At 43.8% G+C, this 19,382-nt stretch overlaps 1 protein-coding gene across 17 annotated transcripts in view; it reads right to left on the reverse strand.

The window, feature by feature from the left end:
- Positions 1-19,382, reverse strand: part of OBSCN (obscurin, cytoskeletal calmodulin and titin-interacting RhoGEF) — a 194,269-nt gene that overhangs the window by 147,739 nt on the left and 27,148 nt on the right. For 14 of the 17 annotated variants that reach the window (XR_008238302.1, XM_052808354.1, XM_052808347.1 and 11 more), the window contains exons 8-14: positions 15,487-15,759; positions 11,915-12,190; positions 10,895-11,170; positions 9,954-10,229; positions 5,186-5,461; positions 4,245-4,520; positions 84-353 (exon numbers count right to left, since the gene is read on the reverse strand). Coding sequence is in view for 16 of the 17 variants with exons in the window: in XM_052808354.1 (XP_052664314.1) it covers positions 84-353; positions 4,245-4,520; positions 5,186-5,461; positions 9,954-10,229; positions 10,895-11,170; positions 11,915-12,190; positions 15,487-15,759 (1,923 nt within the window). In the remaining variant the exon portion in view is untranslated. The remainder of the gene's footprint in view (positions 1-83; positions 354-4,244; positions 4,521-5,185; positions 5,462-9,953; positions 10,230-10,894; positions 11,171-11,914; positions 12,191-15,486; positions 15,760-19,382) is intronic. The other 3 variants (XM_052808313.1, XM_052808303.1, XM_052808371.1) reach the window with 3 other exon arrangements.

The following is a 19,382-nucleotide window of genomic DNA, read 5'->3' on the forward strand; positions in this document are numbered from 1 at the left end:
GAGATGGAATTTGCCCAGCCACATAACTTCCCTCTACTTCAGTTTTTCAGGATGTAAAACAGGGATGCAACAAATTCACTCACCTGTGACATCAAGCTTGAAGGTCAGTTTCTGGCCAGCAGCCTCGCAGGTGTACTCCCCAGCATCTTTCTTCTCCACCTGACCCACCACCAGACGACGCGATTTGCCCTCCGACTCCACCTTGAACTTCTTGCTCGAGGGGATCAGTTTCCCCTCCTTGTACCATTTCACATCGGTCTTCTCCTGGGCCACCTCGCAGCTCAGGGTGGTGTTCTCCTTCAGCACTGCCTTCACCTCCTTTTGCACTTTGTCTTTGTGTTCAAATACATCATCTGCAAGATTGGAAAGAAGGAAAAATGTAGAAAAAAGCCCATGAAAATGAAAGTTTTGCCTCCGAGATTGTATGGTATTGGGTTTTCAATGGGAGATCACCTAGTACATTACAGTTTAAATAAAGCAGCTGTAAAATGAAAAAGGCTAACCGAGTCAGAGTTAAGCAAATGTTTAAGGAAGCGCTGGCAGGAACAGCTTGCTTCCAGACAGCACAGTTTCTAGCTGCTGCTCATTGGGCAGCAAGAAGAACTGCCATGCCTGATATTTAGGCTTTCACCAGCTTTCCTGCACACACTTTGTAGGGTCACTCTCTGCAGGCAAGCAGGATGGGCTTTCTTGGGGAAGCAGGACATGTTTTGTTCACTTGCAGAGAAGACTGGGCTGTATATTCACAGTAAACAGGACATACTCCGGACAGGATCCTTCATTTGCCAATGCTGTCCCCGTATTTGGGTCCAGGTTATCGGGAAATAAACAATATGGCTTATGAAATAGATGCATAACAACTGGAGTACCTTTACAAAGATTTATATGGAGTTGTGCCCTTATGGAACAGCATCACTTCCCAAATATATTCTACAGAACATGTGCTACTAATAGTACAAAATCACAGTCATAAAATAATTTAGGTTAGGAGTGATTTCTGGAGGTCATCCAGTCCCACTTCCCCACTCAGAGCAGATAAAATTACATCAAGTTACTCAGAGCCATGTCCCATTGAGTTCTTAATATCTCAAGTGATGGAGATCCTACAACCTCAAGGCTCCTCTTCCAGAGCTTGACCCCCCTCATTGTGCAAGCAAGTTTTTCCTAATATCTTCTCAGAATCTCCCATGTTCCAACTTGTATACTTTGCCTCTTCTCCTTTCACCATGCATCTTTGAGAAGAATGTGGAGCTGTGGACTCTATATCCTTCCATTAGATAGTTGCAGGCTGCAATAAAAGCTCCACCTGCCTTCTCTTCTCTAGGCTGAACAAATCCAGTTCTCCCAGTCTCGTCGTATGACGTGCTCCAGCCCCCTAATCATCTTGGTTGCCTCCGCTGGAGCTGTGCCAGTAGCATCTTGGATTTCCAGATGCAATAGCTGTCAGATTCTCCAGGCAGGCAGACATTGAATTAAGAACACTAATTTGATTTTAGGCTTGGTTTTGGTAAATTCCAAGGACATCATTTTAGAAGCTGGGCGTGGGAAATAATGTTGGATGTAGGGATCTTAAGATGATCTAGTCTACAGTAAATAGAGAAATTAGCAAAAGTATATCTGTAACACACTTGAACTAGCAAACTTGTATGAATTATGAGAACTGACTCATGAACAGTAGATGAACAATTTGTTCAAGACTAAATGTGGGACCTGGTATTTTCACACTAAAGTGTTCAGAATCTATACCTTACCCAGCAGAAGAACAGGAAGGAAAGGATTAGCAAGGCAAACTAAACAATATATAAATACCCTTTAAAATACTTTAAAAGACAGAGCACAAATAAGGAATGGAAAAAAAGGACAACTCTACTGGAAAGGTGTGTTTCTGGGGTCAGACACTGTAGTAATAAAGCAAGATTTGCCAAAAGTCAGGCTGGATCCAAGCTTATGAAGGAGGTTAAGATACCTAGCGAAGGATCCTCTAGCACCAGAAATATATGTAGACAAGGGAAGAAGTGGTGCCATAATGCAAAGAGTGTGGGTTTCATGTTTCAGAGCTCTTGATATCACACTTCTGAAGAAAACAAGCCAATGCTCCTAGAAAGTGTTCTCCTACAGGCTAATTTGATCATTTCAGCTCTCACCCTAGGTAGAAGTTTTGCCCTTTAATACAAAGCAGTGGAGGTTACAAAAGCAGGCTGAGTGCGGGACTCCTAAGCTCACACGTTATGTTCCATCCTAGGCAACTCTCTTCAGTGAGAGCTTTCAGTTGGTTGAATTTCCCTCAGGGAATGGTATTGCTTGCACAAAGTCTAGTTGGCACTCCTGCTCAGTTGTATCTTTAATCAACAGCAAGATAAAAAAAAGGTGAACTATGGTTAAAGCACAGAGGGTCAGAAGGTCCATTTTCCAGTTCTAGTTCTACAGCTTACTTCCTCAGCAGTCTTGAACGAGAACCCAAATGGGTCCCACCATTTCTGCCTTTAACGTGACCAGTAAACCTCTCAGTGGCAAGAGGGAGCCTATTCTTCTCTGCTCTTCTTTCTTGTATTTACCCATTTGCAAAATCTGAGTAATGGCCTCTCTTTGGCAGCAATGGGCTTGGGCAACACTCATCTATATCTTGCAGACAAAATGCCTTTCCCCTTTCCCGTGGTACCCAAGTACCTCAAAGCCTGTGATATGAAAAACACTTCCATGAGGTAGGGCACTCTTCTTATCCCTATTTACAGGGAGGATGTGAGATGCAGAGAAGGTTGGTGATAGTGAGGTCCCCCCCACATCAACCTGCAGAGGATGGTGCCATTTCCCAAAAAAGTGAATGCCCAGTGTCCAAGCCATAGGATTTTCTCCCACGAATACAACTATTTCTCAGAAGCCCTAAAAGCAGACCAGTTTTTGAGTTTTCATCCAAAAGTCTCATGCAACCCACCATTATTGCTGTCAACAGCTTTCCTCGCTCAGAGACAGACCTTTGGGCTAAGTTGCAAGCACAAACAACTGCTGAGAGCATTTCAGTGCCTTGCTGCATCCAGCAGAGGCTAAAGTTCTCCTACTCACAGGTGAGAAGATCCTTCCACAGGAAGCTAAGAAGAGCTCTTCCTTCAAACAGTGTGATAAGATCCTTTGTTAATTTCTGCCTTTCACAGTTTCATTTATAATCCGCCACAATTTTTCCAACAGCTTCTGCTACCAAAGGCATTCGTTGTTTGAAATAAAATAACAATCTCAGTCTTGCTCTGTGCTACTCCTACAACCTGCATAGAGCTATAGAAAAAAGTCACATAACTGAGCCAGAGAGTATTACCATAGTTTTTCTAGCAGAAAGGAGAGTTGCCAAACACAAAGGAGAATGAGCAGATTTGTCTACAATTTCCTTGTAGGGTCACTCCCCAGCGATATATACCACAGAATACAGACATGGCAGAGCAAGCAGAATGAAACCCAATAAGCTTGTACGTCAGCCAGACCCACAACTGGCAGTCACGTGAATCTCAATGTTTAATATCATGCTTTTACTCAGGCCACACTGGGAGCAGACCCGCCACAAACCACCTCCAGCGTGGAAGATACATAGCCACATTCATAGCTCGGTCCAAAATAAAAACCTCAGAGGTATGACTGGTGCACCAGGCTGCACAGATGCACACACTTCTAAATAGACATGTTTCTAATCTAGTGTTGGGTGAATCCATTTGAAGAAAGGGCAAATCTTTCCACCAAATCCAATTGTATTGTCTGGCATCACTTCCTGGGATGTGCTTTTAATTGCATGCCTTTAAGGTTTTCCTCTGGTCCACAATCAGAAAAAAACCCACCTACATCAAATTTAGGTATTCTTTCCTCATAACACTTTCAAGCAAGACAGAAGCAAGGAAGATGTGGAAGGAAGTACTGGGTAATATTTTCCACAAAAATAACTAACAGCAAGGACAAAAATGTATACATTGATGATTCACCAGCATACACAAACTACTGGATAACTATCTGAACTCACACTCAAAACCGTATGTATTGTGCAATTCCTCATGAAGACATACTGGCAAATCCTCTCAGCAAAGCCATGTTTTGCACACATGTGGCAGAAAGAAACTCTGTCCCAGCATACACAAAAACTACAGATTCTTAGTCCGCTTAAGTTCTGTGGCAGACCCATATAGACCAAGGCTGGACGTAAGTCTATATCACTAGGAAACTTTCTTTAAAGCTACAGCAAAAAAATATGTAATCAGATAATCCCTCACCTGTGACATCAAGCTTGAAGGTCAGTTTCTGGCCAGCAGCCTCGCAGGTGTACTCCCCAGCATCTTTCTTCTCCACCTGACCCACCACCAGACGACGCGATTTGCCCTCCGACTCCACCTTGAACTTCTTGCTCGAGGGGATCACTTTCCCCTCCTTGTACCATTTCACATCAGTCTTCTCCTGGGCCACCTCGCAGCTCAGCGTGGCGTTGTCTGATAGCGCAGCTTTCACCTCTTTCTTCACTTTGTCCTTGTTGATAAAGGCATCCTCTGCTTCTGGGGAGTGGGACGAGAAATTGAAAAGTCACAGGTATGTTCACGATGTCCAAAATGTTCACAACCAAATGCAAAATCCTGCTTACAAGAAGTTCCCACAGCTCTGCCATTTCAGAGTGGTCCCACCCACAGCTAAGATACACTCAGACAGGACACGGCCCTCTGTACAGCCTGAGGACAACACAGCAGCCGTTTCTGAGCAAAATGAACCAACGCCCCAGGGGTTAAGGTTCTTCCCATCCCCATGGGTCCACAAGAAATCTGACTTTTTGTTCCATAATGTAATGCCCAAAAAATCTCCCAATCTCATCTGCCACTGGGACCCATATGTAAGCCTTGGCCACTCTAGCTACTTCTTGAGCACAAGGGTTTTCCTACTTCTTCAAGACCTATTTTCCTACACGTCTGGGAGCTGGCCCTACCTTTATTCCTATAAATCACAACCGCAGATGCAAAGGACTGCTGAGTGGGATTCATCCCACAGAAGACCACTAGCTGTAGGCATCTGTGTGACAGTGGGTGCACACAAGCTGGTTGCCTGATCTCCATCACTACTCCGTGAAGACCCAGGCTACACAGAGCCTGGAGCCTAGAGAGGGATTCACTTTGCTCTGTAGTAAAGGGAACTCATGGACCTGTCCTTGATGAGAACCAACATCTCCCACCTGTGACGACAAGCTTGAAGGTCAGTTTCTGGCCAGCAGCCTCGCAGGTGTACTCCCCAGCATCTTTCTTCTCCACCTGACCCACCACCAGACGACGCGATTTGCCCTCCGACTCCACCTTGAACTTCTTGCTCGAGGGGATCAGTTTCCCCTCCTTGTACCATTTCACATCGGTCTTCTCCTGGGCCACCTCGCAGCTCAGCGTGGCGTTTTGTGCCAGTGCAGCTTTCACCTCTTTCTGCACCTTCTCTTTGTTGACAAATGCATCTTCTGTCTCTGAAATAGGGAAATATTAGGGAAAAAATACGTAAGATATACACAGCTTACAACGAGAAGATATTACACATATTTTGTTCAGGTGCTCTGCAGGATCATTTCTTGTAAGTAACATTGCTTTGCAGTTCTTTTTATCACATAGAACAATGTGCCCTCAAAACATAGTCCATATAATTATCATACCTCTCTGACTAGTCTTCACAAACAGCTCGACCTCCTCATTTTCAAATTTCTTATAATGAAGAGAAAGATATATTTCCCCCCTTGTGTCGTTATCGTATTTCTACACACCACATTTGGAACTAGCCAAGTATAGCAGAATTATGAGCTGCCACCTTCACTATCACATTATTTACAGGAATTTACCAACATTTCGGTATTTTAGAATAAGACTGGGTTGTTCAGAAGATATCTTGTAACTCAGTCCCAAAGAAATGAGGAAGATAGATACAGTTCTTAATATGGAACAGTACTTGGCCTACATTATACATAAAACTGGCCTATAAAATTTGAAGTATGCATTTTTTCTCATCGGAAATCTTGATTTTTTCAGAAAACTGGCTGTAGGGAATCTTCTCTTAATACTTAACACAAGCCACAAGAATGAAGTGTTTAAAGTCACTTTCTTCCACAGTATCACTTAGAATTTCCGTGTCAACAAGTGGAGTTGGCATCAAAAGGATATCTTGCATAATTAGTAGTTAGGTAGGTATAGACATTGGAAAGATTCAATTGTCACCTTGCTAAGTAGGACTGACTGATGAATCCATCTTTTACCAATTACTTTAATGATTATTTTACCTGGTTCTCCTTTTCCCAACAACTGATGTGGTCACTGTTAACCTTTATATTAGTGTACATTTGAGATGTGGGAGAACAAATAGACCCTAGATAAATGGGCTGCCACATTTTTTCCCACTGATTTACCTTAAGAAATAACTGCACAAGAAGTGTAAATCATTTGTGGTATGCCTACATGGCAGACATCACATAGCAACAACCACCCAGTGTTCAGCGTAGGCTGCCTTTGCCTATTTGCATCCCAGGTACGTACTTGACCGTCGGAGTCTGTGATTTCACTGCTACAGCAGCACAGGCTCCAAAGATAAATGCTGGACTAGAGAGCCTATGGGGTTGCCTTTGCCATTCAGTTGCAGTGTAAGCACGGAAGAAGATAATTCATCCAGCCAGCTTCAGGCATCTGGGTTACCTGGCCAGGGTGACCTAGGAGGGTCTTGGCTCTCAGCTCTCCTTGGCAGTCGTGATGAACGCCTTCCATAACCCGTGCTACTGCCTTCCTCCCCCCAGTCACTCTCTGCAGCATCCTAGTGCCGTCTTTTGCTCCTCCTTGATGACTGTCTCCTCTGCATACCGTCCCTGTCGTGTCTGTACTCTGAGTGGCAGCAGCTGCCTGGGAGGGTATGGAGTAGGGGTAAGTTCAGGTCAAGTTCCTACACTGCTGACCACGGCACTTCTTGTAATCCTGGGAGCCGCATCGTAGGCTCGCCATCAATATTGCCCAGTCCACGGAAAGAGAGGAGCCCAGCAGGGAGCAAGCCGAAGCAGGAACCCAGTTTATATGCTCTAAATTTGAGCTCCTCTGTTTGCATTGGCTGTAGAAGGCGTGTAAGGAGGTGTCATTGTCATTAAGGTGTCGTTAACAAGGCAGCGTACATGGTGTATGCTGGGTGATGCAAAACTCCTCAAAGGCACACGTTAGCCCGCTGCAGATTAAGCAGCATTTTGATATCTAAAAAAGCTCAAGCACACACCATGGTTGGCATTCAAAACAAGTTGCGAAAATATAAACATTTCCTTCCATCTCCAACTCGGGCTATGGATATGCAGGGTACACTAAACAAATGAGTGAGAAACCAGACTGTAAATGGATGCTGTATTTAAAACGACAAGTTAGCAGAGCAGGAATATTCCAGATGGGTTACTTGCTTGTCCTCTGCATGCATTCTTGCCCTTTAACATAGAACATTTTTATAGTGATAGGAAATGTGACCAAATCTTTTAATCAGCTTACAAAGTGATTTACAGTAGCCAGTAATTTGCCTCAGAAACATATTTTAAACAAGTATTCAGCTGACATTTCCAACCTCAGCTGCAGTTGGCTAGTAAGGTTCCACTGAAACTGAAGAAAACCATTTTCAGGACACAGAGCTTTAACCTATTTCAAATAAGGATTTCACTGTATACCATGATTCTTGAAATAATGAGATTGCAGAATCAGCTCTTTGGGCTACACATCTAGCTCAGTCCCAAGGTGTGCAGCACCTGGTTCTGTTAATATTAAGCCAAAAAGCCATAGCTGCATCCCAATACTCAACACTGAACATCTAACCTTCAAGCTGTCCTTAAATAGGGAAGGTTTTTTGCTATCACTGGAGCCCTGGAGTACAGGAACCCTGAAAAGCTTTCTGAGTGCAATGGTAACAGGATAAATTAAGACTCAGAAAGCCACTGCACTTTAGGATAATCTAGTAAGATGGGGATTTCTGCAGCAACAGAGCAACCACTCAGAGTACTCATAATCCCTCCTGACTTTCACACTAGATCATTTTCCAGTGAGTGCTGGACTTGCATGTCATGTTACAGTTGTACACATGAGAAATACAGCAACGGTAGCTAGGCAAGCGCTCTCCACTTACGACAGAGGGGGAAAGGTGTTATATTACCCTGTGCAGCCGTGAAGTCATCCAGTTTGAAAGAGAACTGAAAACCTTTGGTTTCTGAGGCAGACAGCTAAGAATAGCCCTCAGCTAGAAAAATTCAACTGTAAAAGCACTAAATGTCTGTGTTTTCTGACTACACCTCTGCAGTAATGTACGAACTTGGTTTATACAAATGGTCTTTCTATCAATGCCTGTGTTGCATTTTCTCTGAAAGATGCCTCTCAAACTAGCCTTACTGTAAACCATCCTTCACTGAAACTGGCAGTTCCCTGAGCCAAAAGCATGAGCTACACAATTCATGAAAAAGAGCCAAAGTGCCCCAACCCTCACCCTGTGTACCCCACGCGGACTGGGGACACATAACAGCTGATGGCTTACAATTTATGCTATGGGGAGCAGCAGAGCTTTATCTTATAGCAGCAGTTGCACATTGGACATAGAAGATGGAGAGAGCAGGATGCCCCAAGCCAGTGGGAGAGCAATAAAGACTGCAACCTTCACAAGGGAACAGCTCTCGAGCTATGCCCTGTAAGGACTTCAAGTCTCCAGCATGACTGTGAGCAGGGAAGTCAACAGACTCCAAACGCAGTTGCTCTTCTACATAGCTGATAAAATGCCAGACCTCTGCCAGCATTGTGGTCCCAGCGTGTTTGATGCCATAAGAAAGCAGAGGAGAAAATAGATTCCCTGTTCTGATCAGCTCAGAATATGAGTCAAGAACTGTAACAGCAGAGTGTTATGACTACGGACAAAACCAAGCCAAACCCTTTCTCGTCATACAATTCAGAAATAATCACTCAGAATGTAGCTGACATGTCCGTGGCTGCCTGGAGCCTGAGATAAAATTTACTGAACATCTTGCAAAATATACTGGCACCAAAGAAATCACAAGTGTAGTCAGAGTGAAAGAACAGCCTCAGACTGTATTAAATCCTCAGACTCCAAATCACATTATTAAGGAGAAAAATACAAATACAAATAAACATCCCTGGACTCATGACTTGTCACTACAGATGTAGAAATCGCAATGAACAGTCATCACCTTTGGATTCAGCAGATTGCAGATATGTGCAGTGCTGCTGATAGACAATTTTTAGGACAATACACCCCCATCAACTTCCAAACCTTCTCAATGCAGTCACAATAAAATAGGGATCTCGTAAATGCTACTGTTTAAATATCGCTTGGCAGACAAGTATTCACACCACTTCTCATAGCTTTACAAATCACAACTGGGTATCCAATGACAGATGAAAGAAGTGGTAGAAGCTGGATGGAAAGGTTGTTAAATACAAATCATAAATTGAGTTGCACGTATCTGTATCCATTTCTGTTCAACATCTACAAAAGTTTCATGGTGCATGGAGTTATGAGGCTGTGCTCACATGCGTTTGCACAGCCAGACTGTGGAATAATTGAAGCAATTCTCTGTTTTGGGAGGGAGGATGTTGTATAGAGAAAAGATGAAACAAAGAGGGAAGAAAACAGTGACTTGCATGGAAGAATACCAATAACAAGAGGAGTACCACCAATAATGATGATGAAATTGGAAGAGGTCCTTTAACACAGCGCCTGCTAACAAAAACTCTTGATTCACTATGTGAACCTAAGGAGACAAAAAGGGAGTTGAGGAGCTGATATCAGGATGCCTACACGTAACCTCTAGATCTGCCCAGTCCTACACAACCTCACTGAAACGGTAGATTACACCAACATCAGAAAGTACTTTAATATTTTGACAGAGAAAACAGGAGAAAACAACCAGATGCAAAGAAAAGACAATGAAATATAAACCAAAATATGTCTCCCACCTGTGACGACAATCTTGAAGGTCAGTTTCTGGCCAGCAGCCTCGCAGGTGTACTCCCCAGCATCTTTCTTCTCCACCTGACCCACCACCAGACGACGCGATTTGCCCTCCGACTCCACCTTGAACTTCTTGCTCGAGGGGATCAGTTTCCCCTCCTTGTACCATTTCACATCGGTCTTCTCCTGGGCCACCTCGCAGCTCAGCGTGGCGTTGTCTGATAGCGCAGCTTTCACCTCTTTCTTCACTTTGTCCTTGTTGATAAAGGCATCCTCTGCTTCTGGGGAGTGGGATGAGAAATTGAAAAGTCACAGGTATGTTCACGATGTCCAAAATGTTCACAATCAAATGCAAAATCCTGCTTACAAGAAGTTCCCACAGCTCTGTCCTTTTGGAGCGGTCCCACCCACAGCTAAGATACACTCAGACAGGACACGGCCCTCTGTACAGCCTGAGGACAACACAGTAGCCGTTTCTGAGCAAAATGAACCAACGCCCCAGGGGTTAAGGATCTTCCCATCCCCATGGGTCCACAAGAAATCTGACTTTTTGTTCCATAATGTAATGCCCAAATAATCTCCCAATCTCATCTGCCACTGGGACCCATATGTAAGCCTTGGCCACTCTAGCTACTTCTTGAGCACAAGGGTTTTCCTACTTCTTCAAGACCTATTTTCCTACACGTCTGGGAGCTGGCCCTACCTTTATTCCTATAAATCACAACCGCAGATGCAAAGGACTGCTGAGTGGGATTCATCCCACAGAAGACCACTAGCTGTAGGCATCTGTGTGACAGTGGGTGCACACAAGCTGGTTGCCTGATCTCCATCACTACTCCGTGAAGACCCAGGCTACACAGAGCCTGGAGCCTAGAGAGGGATTCACTTTGCTCTGTAGTAAAGGGAACTCATGGACCTGTCCTTGATGAGAACCAACATCTCCCACCTGTGACGACAAGCTTGAAGGTCAGTTTCTGGCCAGCAGCCTCGCAGGTGTACTCCCCAGCATCTTTCTTCTCCACCTGACCCACCACCAGACGACGCGATTTGCCCTCCGACTCCACCTTGAACTTCTTGCTCGAGGTGATCACTTTCCCCTCCTTGTACCATTTCACATCGGTCTTCTCCTGGGCCACCTCACAGCTCAGCGTGGCGTTTTGTGTCAGTACAGCCTTCACCTCCTTTTGTACCTTGTCCTTGTTTGTAAACACGTCTTCTCTCTCTGTAAGAAAGCCACAGTAGTCACGCATAGCTTTTTGCAGTTGTCTTCTCCAGCGCTTAATCAAGTTCCCCCTATTTCACCATACTTGCCCCTGACAGGTAGTATGATGGCCCATTAAGACAAGAAAATACCTTCATGTCTATTTTGCTGATAGGAGGTGAATAGGTGTATGGGAATTCTGAGATAACGTTAAAAATCTCACAATTTGAGCACAGATTTGAACCCAGGACTTCAAGCACCAACATGCACCGCCTGAACCCTCCTCCTTCTTCTCTCTTTTTCTCTCCCTATGTCTCTCCAAGCTTCCAGTGAATCAGAAGGAAACAACCCTTGTATCCTCATATCCAGGAACCGTTGCTCTTTTCCTGCTTATTTGGGTCACTCAAATTCAGTCATTCTCCAGCTATTCAGAGCTCTTCGAACACCTCACTCTTCTCTTTTATCTATCCCTGCACCTCTGCTATAGCCTCACACTGTGATTCTGCAGGAGGTTTTCTGCAGACACACCAGCTAACTGTGAAAGGTGCAGAGGTTATCATCCTTGCCCATCACTTTTTTTGTGGTTACAACTAGTCATGGATGCAAAACTGTGTGTATAAATTGTTGATAGGACAGTTGGCCAAAAATCAAGTCTTACGGCTGAAATATTTCACCCCAGAGAGGTTGTGAGATGATCCTCTGAAGATAAGATACCACCCAAAATGGAATATTCCTTTATCTCTGGCATTTCTAGCATTTTCTCACCTCTGACTTTGACTTGGAATGTTGTTCTGTCGTCTTTCGTTTCACAGGTATAGCTCCCTTGGTCTTGCTGTGTCACCTTCTTGATGATGAGCTTGCGGTGTGTCCCCTGGGAGATGACTGTTGTCCTCTGGTCTTGCTTCACCTCAGTTTGATCCTTCTTCCATACCACGGCTCCGCTCGCAGCTGACACCTCACACACCAGCTCAAGGTTTTCAGAAGGACTGACTGATATTTCTGGAGTTGTTTTGGGCTTGTTGACAAAAGTAACAGCTTCGTCTGGAAAGAAAAAGAGAAAGAAGTTTATGCCTCGATTCAGGCTTATCAGCACAAAGTTAAGATACAGTAATTACTGATCATTATTTCATTGCTAGTCACACTTGGGTGATCAAGTTTCAACTCTGGAGGTGTAAATGTACCTATTGCAATGTAACTATGACAGAGTGTTAACAGTTATGGCAATAAACTGTGGCTATGAGTCAGAAAAGTCCCTCCTGAGATACAGCAGAGTTATCTCTACTGGGGAACTCATTGTCCAAGTTTTAAATCATCCAGAGAGTTAGTACATAACGGTCTCCACTTTGGGAGCTGGGTATTGATGAATCCTTTATGCTATATCAGCCTATTAGGTCTGCACTGTGGCATTACTACCAGACGTATTAAATTCTAGGTAGACGTGGATCTATGCCTACGGGTATTCATAACCGAAATCCACCTAACTGATGTGCATCCATTTTCTGCATCCCTTTCAGAAGTCAGGTATGAAAGCTCTTACAGAGCACAGACGTGGTGGTTTCTATTACCAGAGTTGTATGTGCAGAGACCCATGAGCAGAACCTGGCCCAACATCATGAGACCATAAAGCCTGACACGTGCTTTAATTCACAGCTCCTGTCTCATCACACACATGAATGTTGATGTCTGACTTTCTGACAGACGGTGCAAACTCCTTCTCTGATCTTCAGACAATTAAGCTTAGTTAGAGTGCAATCAATCACATTCATGTCTCCTACATCCTTCTGGATCTTTTAAATCAAGCTGAGATGCCCTCAAGTTGCTGACACTTTAATCACCACTCCTTGTTTATGATTTCAAGCAAGCTCTAGGGAATATGTATTGATGCCTGAGTATACAAACAGCTTTGAAAAGATCTAAGAAGTCTCAGAAAATCTTGTTAGAACTGGTGAGGAGACTTCTTTAAATGTTTCTGAGCCCATTCCTACAGCCCCATGTTCACAATATCAGTCCCACTGGACTAATTCTTCCCCAGACCAGATCAGGGTACATACGGGATAATATCATTGATAAGATATTCTCCAACTTCAAGAGGACTAAGTTAATATATGAGCCAATAGTGTCATATCTTTCTGCTGAAACTTATCTTCACAGTAGAGAACTCGCAGCTGCTCACAACTCATACAGCTCAAGCGGTAGAGGTTCCTGCTTCGATACCTTTGCTCAGACTCTGCTGACTGCACAGACTGGTGGCCACACGTACGAGCTGTGCACGTACACACACACACACATGTGTCATGTATGCAGCAACAATGCAATATCAACAAGATCAACTCAGGTTTTTTGCAAGTGTATTTGTAAAGGTAAAAGCGAAGGCATCTAAGTGAGCGGAGACAGGTATCTTGCGTGTAAAATGCAAGCAAACCTATTCAACATGCCCTGTCCCTAAGCTAACGAGCAATTTGATGAGCACGTCAGGTATTTCATACCTTTCGTTCCATCAAGGCAGCCCTTGACTGAAGAGCAAGCTTATGGCTATCAGTTATAACCAACCTTAGCTTAGTATTGCATTTCTTTTAGCAGCAACTGTTGCTTTCAGTCACTGAGTATCCCAAGGACAATTGCTATGCTACACCCATGCCAGGCACGTCTGTGGCATCAGAGAACAAATATTTCATTAAAAACTGTAATCATTAGGACTGATTTATTCTTAAAAAAATAGATGACTAAAGAAGAATAGTCCCTCCAGAATCCTGCTGTTCAAGATTATTGGGGTAACTCATTACCATAAAGGCAGATTACTTCCCTGCCCTAAGACCATCCCCTGACTGTGCAGTGCTTCTTCTTAGCACTCTGGAAAATTTTTATGGTGAAATGTGAGACAAGGTGGAAGTTGCCCTAGCTAAGGTTTTGTTAACAGGTTGTAACCCAATCCTTGTTCCTCAAAAAGTTCATGGGGATACACAGTTATTCAGCAGATACCAGTTTTCTTTGCCTGAGACATGTGATGTTTTGTCACAGGAGTTAGAGGTGAGATTCACCCAACCTGCACATGGTCATCAAAAAGTTAGGTATCCATCCTCAGGTACTCATGCAGGCTTCCTCTGTACTTGATGTTCAGACAGAGGCAGCTCCAGAACACTCTTTAAATCGATCTTGGATAGCTCTCATCAGACAGTATGAATCAGATGATATCAATTGCCCTTTGGGGGTCAGTTCAGACAGAGCCTGGTTGGCTCTTTTAGACCAATTTTTCAATGGGTAAAGTAGGACAATTACACTCAAAGTGAAATTCCATCATGTTGGATTCTCAACCAAAGAGAACTGGAGGCAAGATGCAGAGTGAATACCTGAGCAAACACCAGTGGTAAACTGGATGTAATCAGTCCCTTTAGCTCAGTAAACCCTGTAGCAATCCCTCAAGACCAGTGCTGTGCTAGATTAATCAGCTCTGCTGAGTTTTTAGTTAGCTGATGGACAGCATCATAGTAACATGGATGTACTGTTACAGGTCACAAGCACTCAGTTGTTACTTCTCTTAAATTGCATTGTACTGCAGCATGCAGACATGCCATGAGAAGCTTTCAGTAGAGTTTCAATTTGTAATTTAGGACCGGGTTTAAAATTAGGCTCCAGACATAAGCCAGAAAACCGCTTTTAGAAGAAAGGTGCCCACCAGGATATGCAAATCGAATCAGTTGAATTTCACAGATATTGAATTTCACAGATAAATTCTTGTGTCATTTTATACCGTGACTCCCTCCTGGACTGGAACGCATCAGTGACAAGCATTTCTCTTCTGGGCTTGACCTGACAGCCATGTGCTTTAGCACGTGCTTTATTGCTGATGGGCATGTGCCACGAACCGATAGCTTCACTTACAGTACCGCAGGGAGATGTCTCGGAGATCACAGTGTCCTTTGGGAATAGCGGGAGAGGCTTAACTCTCAAAATCAGGAGTTAAACTTGCCAAAGGAGGACACAGGGCTTTCACAGTAAGACTTTAGGACCACCTCAGTCAAAGACGATGTACGTGCTGAGCTAAAAGAATAAAGGCCAGATGCGGCTCTCGGCCTGTTACAGCCAGCGTGGTGTTTGAGTCATGACTTCAACCCTAGTAAAAGCTTGTGCTGACTTGAAGACATCACTGCATTGTTATATTATTTTCCCATATTGTGGATTTGCATAAGGACCACAGTAAGGGTCAGAGTCTCTGAAATAGTGCTGTGCAATCTTGGCCCAAAAATCTGGCAATTTTCAAGGTAATAAGACAAGTATAACGAACAAAGTCCTGAGTTTTTAACACAGACTCTGATCCCATACATGCATCACGAACTTACCTGAGACTTTTAAATCAAATATAAGAGTGTCATCTCCAATTTTGCATGTGTATGTTCCTTCATCTTCTTTTGTCACAGCTGAAGCCACAAGCTTATGCAGTTTTCCTTTATCTTCCATGGTAAATTTCTTGCTGGCTGTGATTTCTTTGCCATCTTTGTACCACTTAACCATGACGTTGGCCTCAGAGGTCTCAGAAACAAATTCAGCCTGTTTTCCAGCAATGGCCCTGATAACTCCTCCACTTTTCTCTTTGTTTATGAAGTTTGCAAGTGCTGAAACAAAACATAGACACTCAGCACAGGTAAAGAAATGTGTGGACACCAGTAAATATGTACATTTACATCTACGTTAGGTATTCATTTATCATAAGACCAAATATGCCTGTTTAATTATGGATCTAATTACTACATTCTAATGCAGAAGCAGCCAAATTTCCAGCCTTTATAAACCATATGCCTGATTATCCCATGTCCAAAAACCAGAGCACATATACAACAGAGGAGGCTGAGTCAAGGGGAGAGGAAGCCCTAGGCAATAGAGCTTTAAGAAAATATCTGAGAGGAAAGGAAAGAAATGAAAGAAGCAAACTAGAGGGAAGGCAATGAAGGTTTTTCAATCATTATATTGTAACCACCTGGCAAATAAATCGACTCTAAAAGAGGTTAAAATGTAATCTAGATAAATTAAATTATATTAAATTACAAATCTATACAGATATCACATAGTACTGAAATGAAAAGAAATTTCTTCCTGGAAATAAACTGGAGCATAGAAGATAAACATAAAACTGGCCCCATATAACTTGTAGTGGAATAATCGAATCACCAATTGCCTCAAAGCAAAGATTCAAAACCCCACCAATATCCTAGATAAAAATGCAAGCCTAAAACCACAGTCCCATCTTACTTCAGATAATGGAATTAATATTCAAACATCTTCTTAACATATTATTTTAAAACAACACACACAATCCAGTCACTTTGTTGGGACCATACAGTCAAAGCTACTAAAAGCAAAGCCTTGATTATGTATGCATTTTTTCCTCAATATCAAGAAAATGCTTGCAAAATACAAATTAACAACTCTCTGCAAAATGCCTGGCAAAGGTGGTTATTAGCTTTCACTGCTGTAACAAGCAGTTACAGTCCATGGTCTGGACCAGCTAAGGGTGACTCTCTCAGACTTTTGCTCCCAAGGTGTTATCATCAGTGCTACATCCTGGTGCAACACATGAGGGTTCTCCTTTAGCTCAGAGACCCTATTCACAAGGATGGACCTTGGATTTAGTTTCCTTGCTTTTAAGTACATTAGATTTCTCCAAGTCTGTGGTAGTGCTTGTAATTACAGACAAATATTTGGTAAGGAACCAATATTCACCAGCTTGAACAGTGGCGGAGTCTGGACACCTAAAAAATGAAGAGTGAGTTGACTTGCCAAGCAGTACACTGGTAAGAAAGGAAAAGAAAACCCCAGTCCCAAATCTCCCCAAATCTAAGGCTAAGAAATACCCAACGAGCAAATAAACAGGGAAAGGGAAGGGAAGGATGTGTCGGTGCAGTCAAGGGCCTCTCTAGCTCTGGTCCTCAAGGAACTCCGTTCAATCACCAGCTTCTGGCAGGGACAGGAGCTTGCACTTGACCTCTCCAGGTCCCTACCAGCCCTGTTTTCCAGGGTTTACCAAATCTGCCTATTAGAAGCAATACCTATGGGTAAAGAAGTCATACCAGAAGCATTTAAACCAGGGAAAACCTCTTTTTTTTTTTAATTGTTTTTTTCTTGGGGCCTCTGTTTCCACTTGTTTCTCTAATCACTCATAACAGTAGAGCTTTCCCTTCAGTAGGACGACACTGCAGTCCTCCTCCTACACCCAACCACCTACGCCCATGAAGCCTGCAGGGACCGAACACTGCCGAGACCTCTACTTCTCCACCAGCATTACTGGAACTCAGCCCACAGGTTAAAAGTTGCGGAAGGAAGAAGAGGGAGATGGGTTCACTCATGCATCGTTCACTTCCTCAGAAAACTAGAGTGAAAAATACAACCACAGCCGTCCGAAGGGGACTTCTCAGGTGCCCCGTTTCGACGCAGGAGGTCATGCGTCAGAGGACGCCTGGCACGTGGAGTCTCGTGGCAGCGGAGGGACTGCCGTGATAAATGGCAAGTGCTTTTTTCTTAGTGGGGCTCTTTTGGGCAGGAGGCCCAGCGAGTGACACACCTCTGGCTGCGGCTCGGCACGGTGGCATCTCGGCAGCCACGTGATGCCCGTGTGCCAGACACAGCTGACCTGCTCATCAAACGATTCGGCAGCTAGCTGCGCCTGATCTACAGGAGGAACAGATAAAAGGTGGCGACGCTGAAAGGTAAGATACTGGGACAACGTTTGTGAGCCTCATCCTACAAGGATGAGATGTAGGAAAGGTGGTTCTCCAGGAATCAAGCTACAGACAGCAGATGCTTAAGTTACAGCTTGTCGACACAGATTTTAAAATAATAGCATTGACTACTCATTTGATAGTCACACTACGGTGAAAAGCACATGGAAATGTCCATCAGCTAATTCAATTAAATCTGTGGGTAGACCTGCCAACGTAAAAAATGATGCTAAAAAGGCAGTGAGAGAGAGGAAAAAAAACCCAAAATTAAGAGCAGCTGCCAAGTGTAGACAGCAATTCCTCCCTTCATACACTTAGTCACATTTTTTAATTACTTTTTTTTCAGCTCTCTTTGGAGTTTGCTCTTTGAGAATAACCAAGCAATTAAGTTGTCAAATGCAAAACATACACATTACTCTGGGGCTCTGTTGTTTCTACAGAGACCAAGGAGGGCAAGAAGCCAGCAGAACATGATGATGAAGCACCTTATACTTACTCAGTGTAGAAACAGTGCGATCATTGCTGGGAAGAAGTTGAGGGTTGAGTTACGGGACAGAACACGGAAATCAAATGGCTTTACAAAGTGAACATGCCAGTTCAAAGCAAAATAGCTACTGAACTCACCCCAGATGATGTCTGACAACAGGCTAAACTGTCCTGAAGCCAGGCTGTATACTCTGAACCTCAGCAGACATCTAGATGATACCCAAGAGGAAAGCTCTGGGGATACACTGGGGCTTTTCAGCCAAAACCTGGTCCCATTCAAGGCAGAGGAAACTCTCCTATGAACTAGCTCATAGAAGCTTGCACAGATGGAAAGGCTTGCAAGAGGGGGGCTTAACGCTGTTGGTTTGAGGGTAAAGGTTCAAGACTCCATGTCTTGCCCTGGGAGTGGATGTGCCCACCAGCTAGGTAGCAGGCAGTCAGGGAGGAAGGGACTGCCATGAAAGCAAAAACAGCTGAACAGCAGGGCAGCTGTAAAACAGTACTGGTTCAAATCTAACAAGCAGGAAACACTGAAAGAAAATGACATTTTGCTGTTTGTTCTATAGAGCCTTCCGTCTGAATACCTTGCAAATAGCAATGAGTCAAGGCATCCAGTGTGCCCTGGAAAGGTCTGTTCTTATTCATCAGCGTATTGCCAGAAAACAAAAAAACCCAAACAAATAACAACAAAAAAAAATACCACGATGCCAAGATGATCTTGGTCCTTCAGAACTTTAATCAGAGCTGAACAAGCTCTTCAGTGACTTGTCCAATATCCCATAGCAAGTATACGGCAGACATGGGATCATGTGCGTCTTGTCCTGCCCCTGTGGCTGAATTGCTTCATCACAAGAGCACCTTTTCACTACCCACCGTTCAATCTCACGAAATAACACCAAGTTCGTGTGGAATATCAAGACGCCGATGTGAGTGAAAGCACAGCTCTTACCACCGAGACAGCGTTAGATCTTGGATTCACTCCCAAGTTCTCCTACTCTGGGAGCACAGACACTGTCAAGGCTAGATGTTGATGGGGA

Source organism: Harpia harpyja, chromosome 1, assembly GCF_026419915.1.
Source record: "Harpia harpyja isolate bHarHar1 chromosome 1, bHarHar1 primary haplotype, whole genome shotgun sequence".
In the NCBI taxonomy this organism is placed as follows: Eukaryota; Metazoa; Chordata; class Aves; order Accipitriformes; family Accipitridae; genus Harpia; species Harpia harpyja.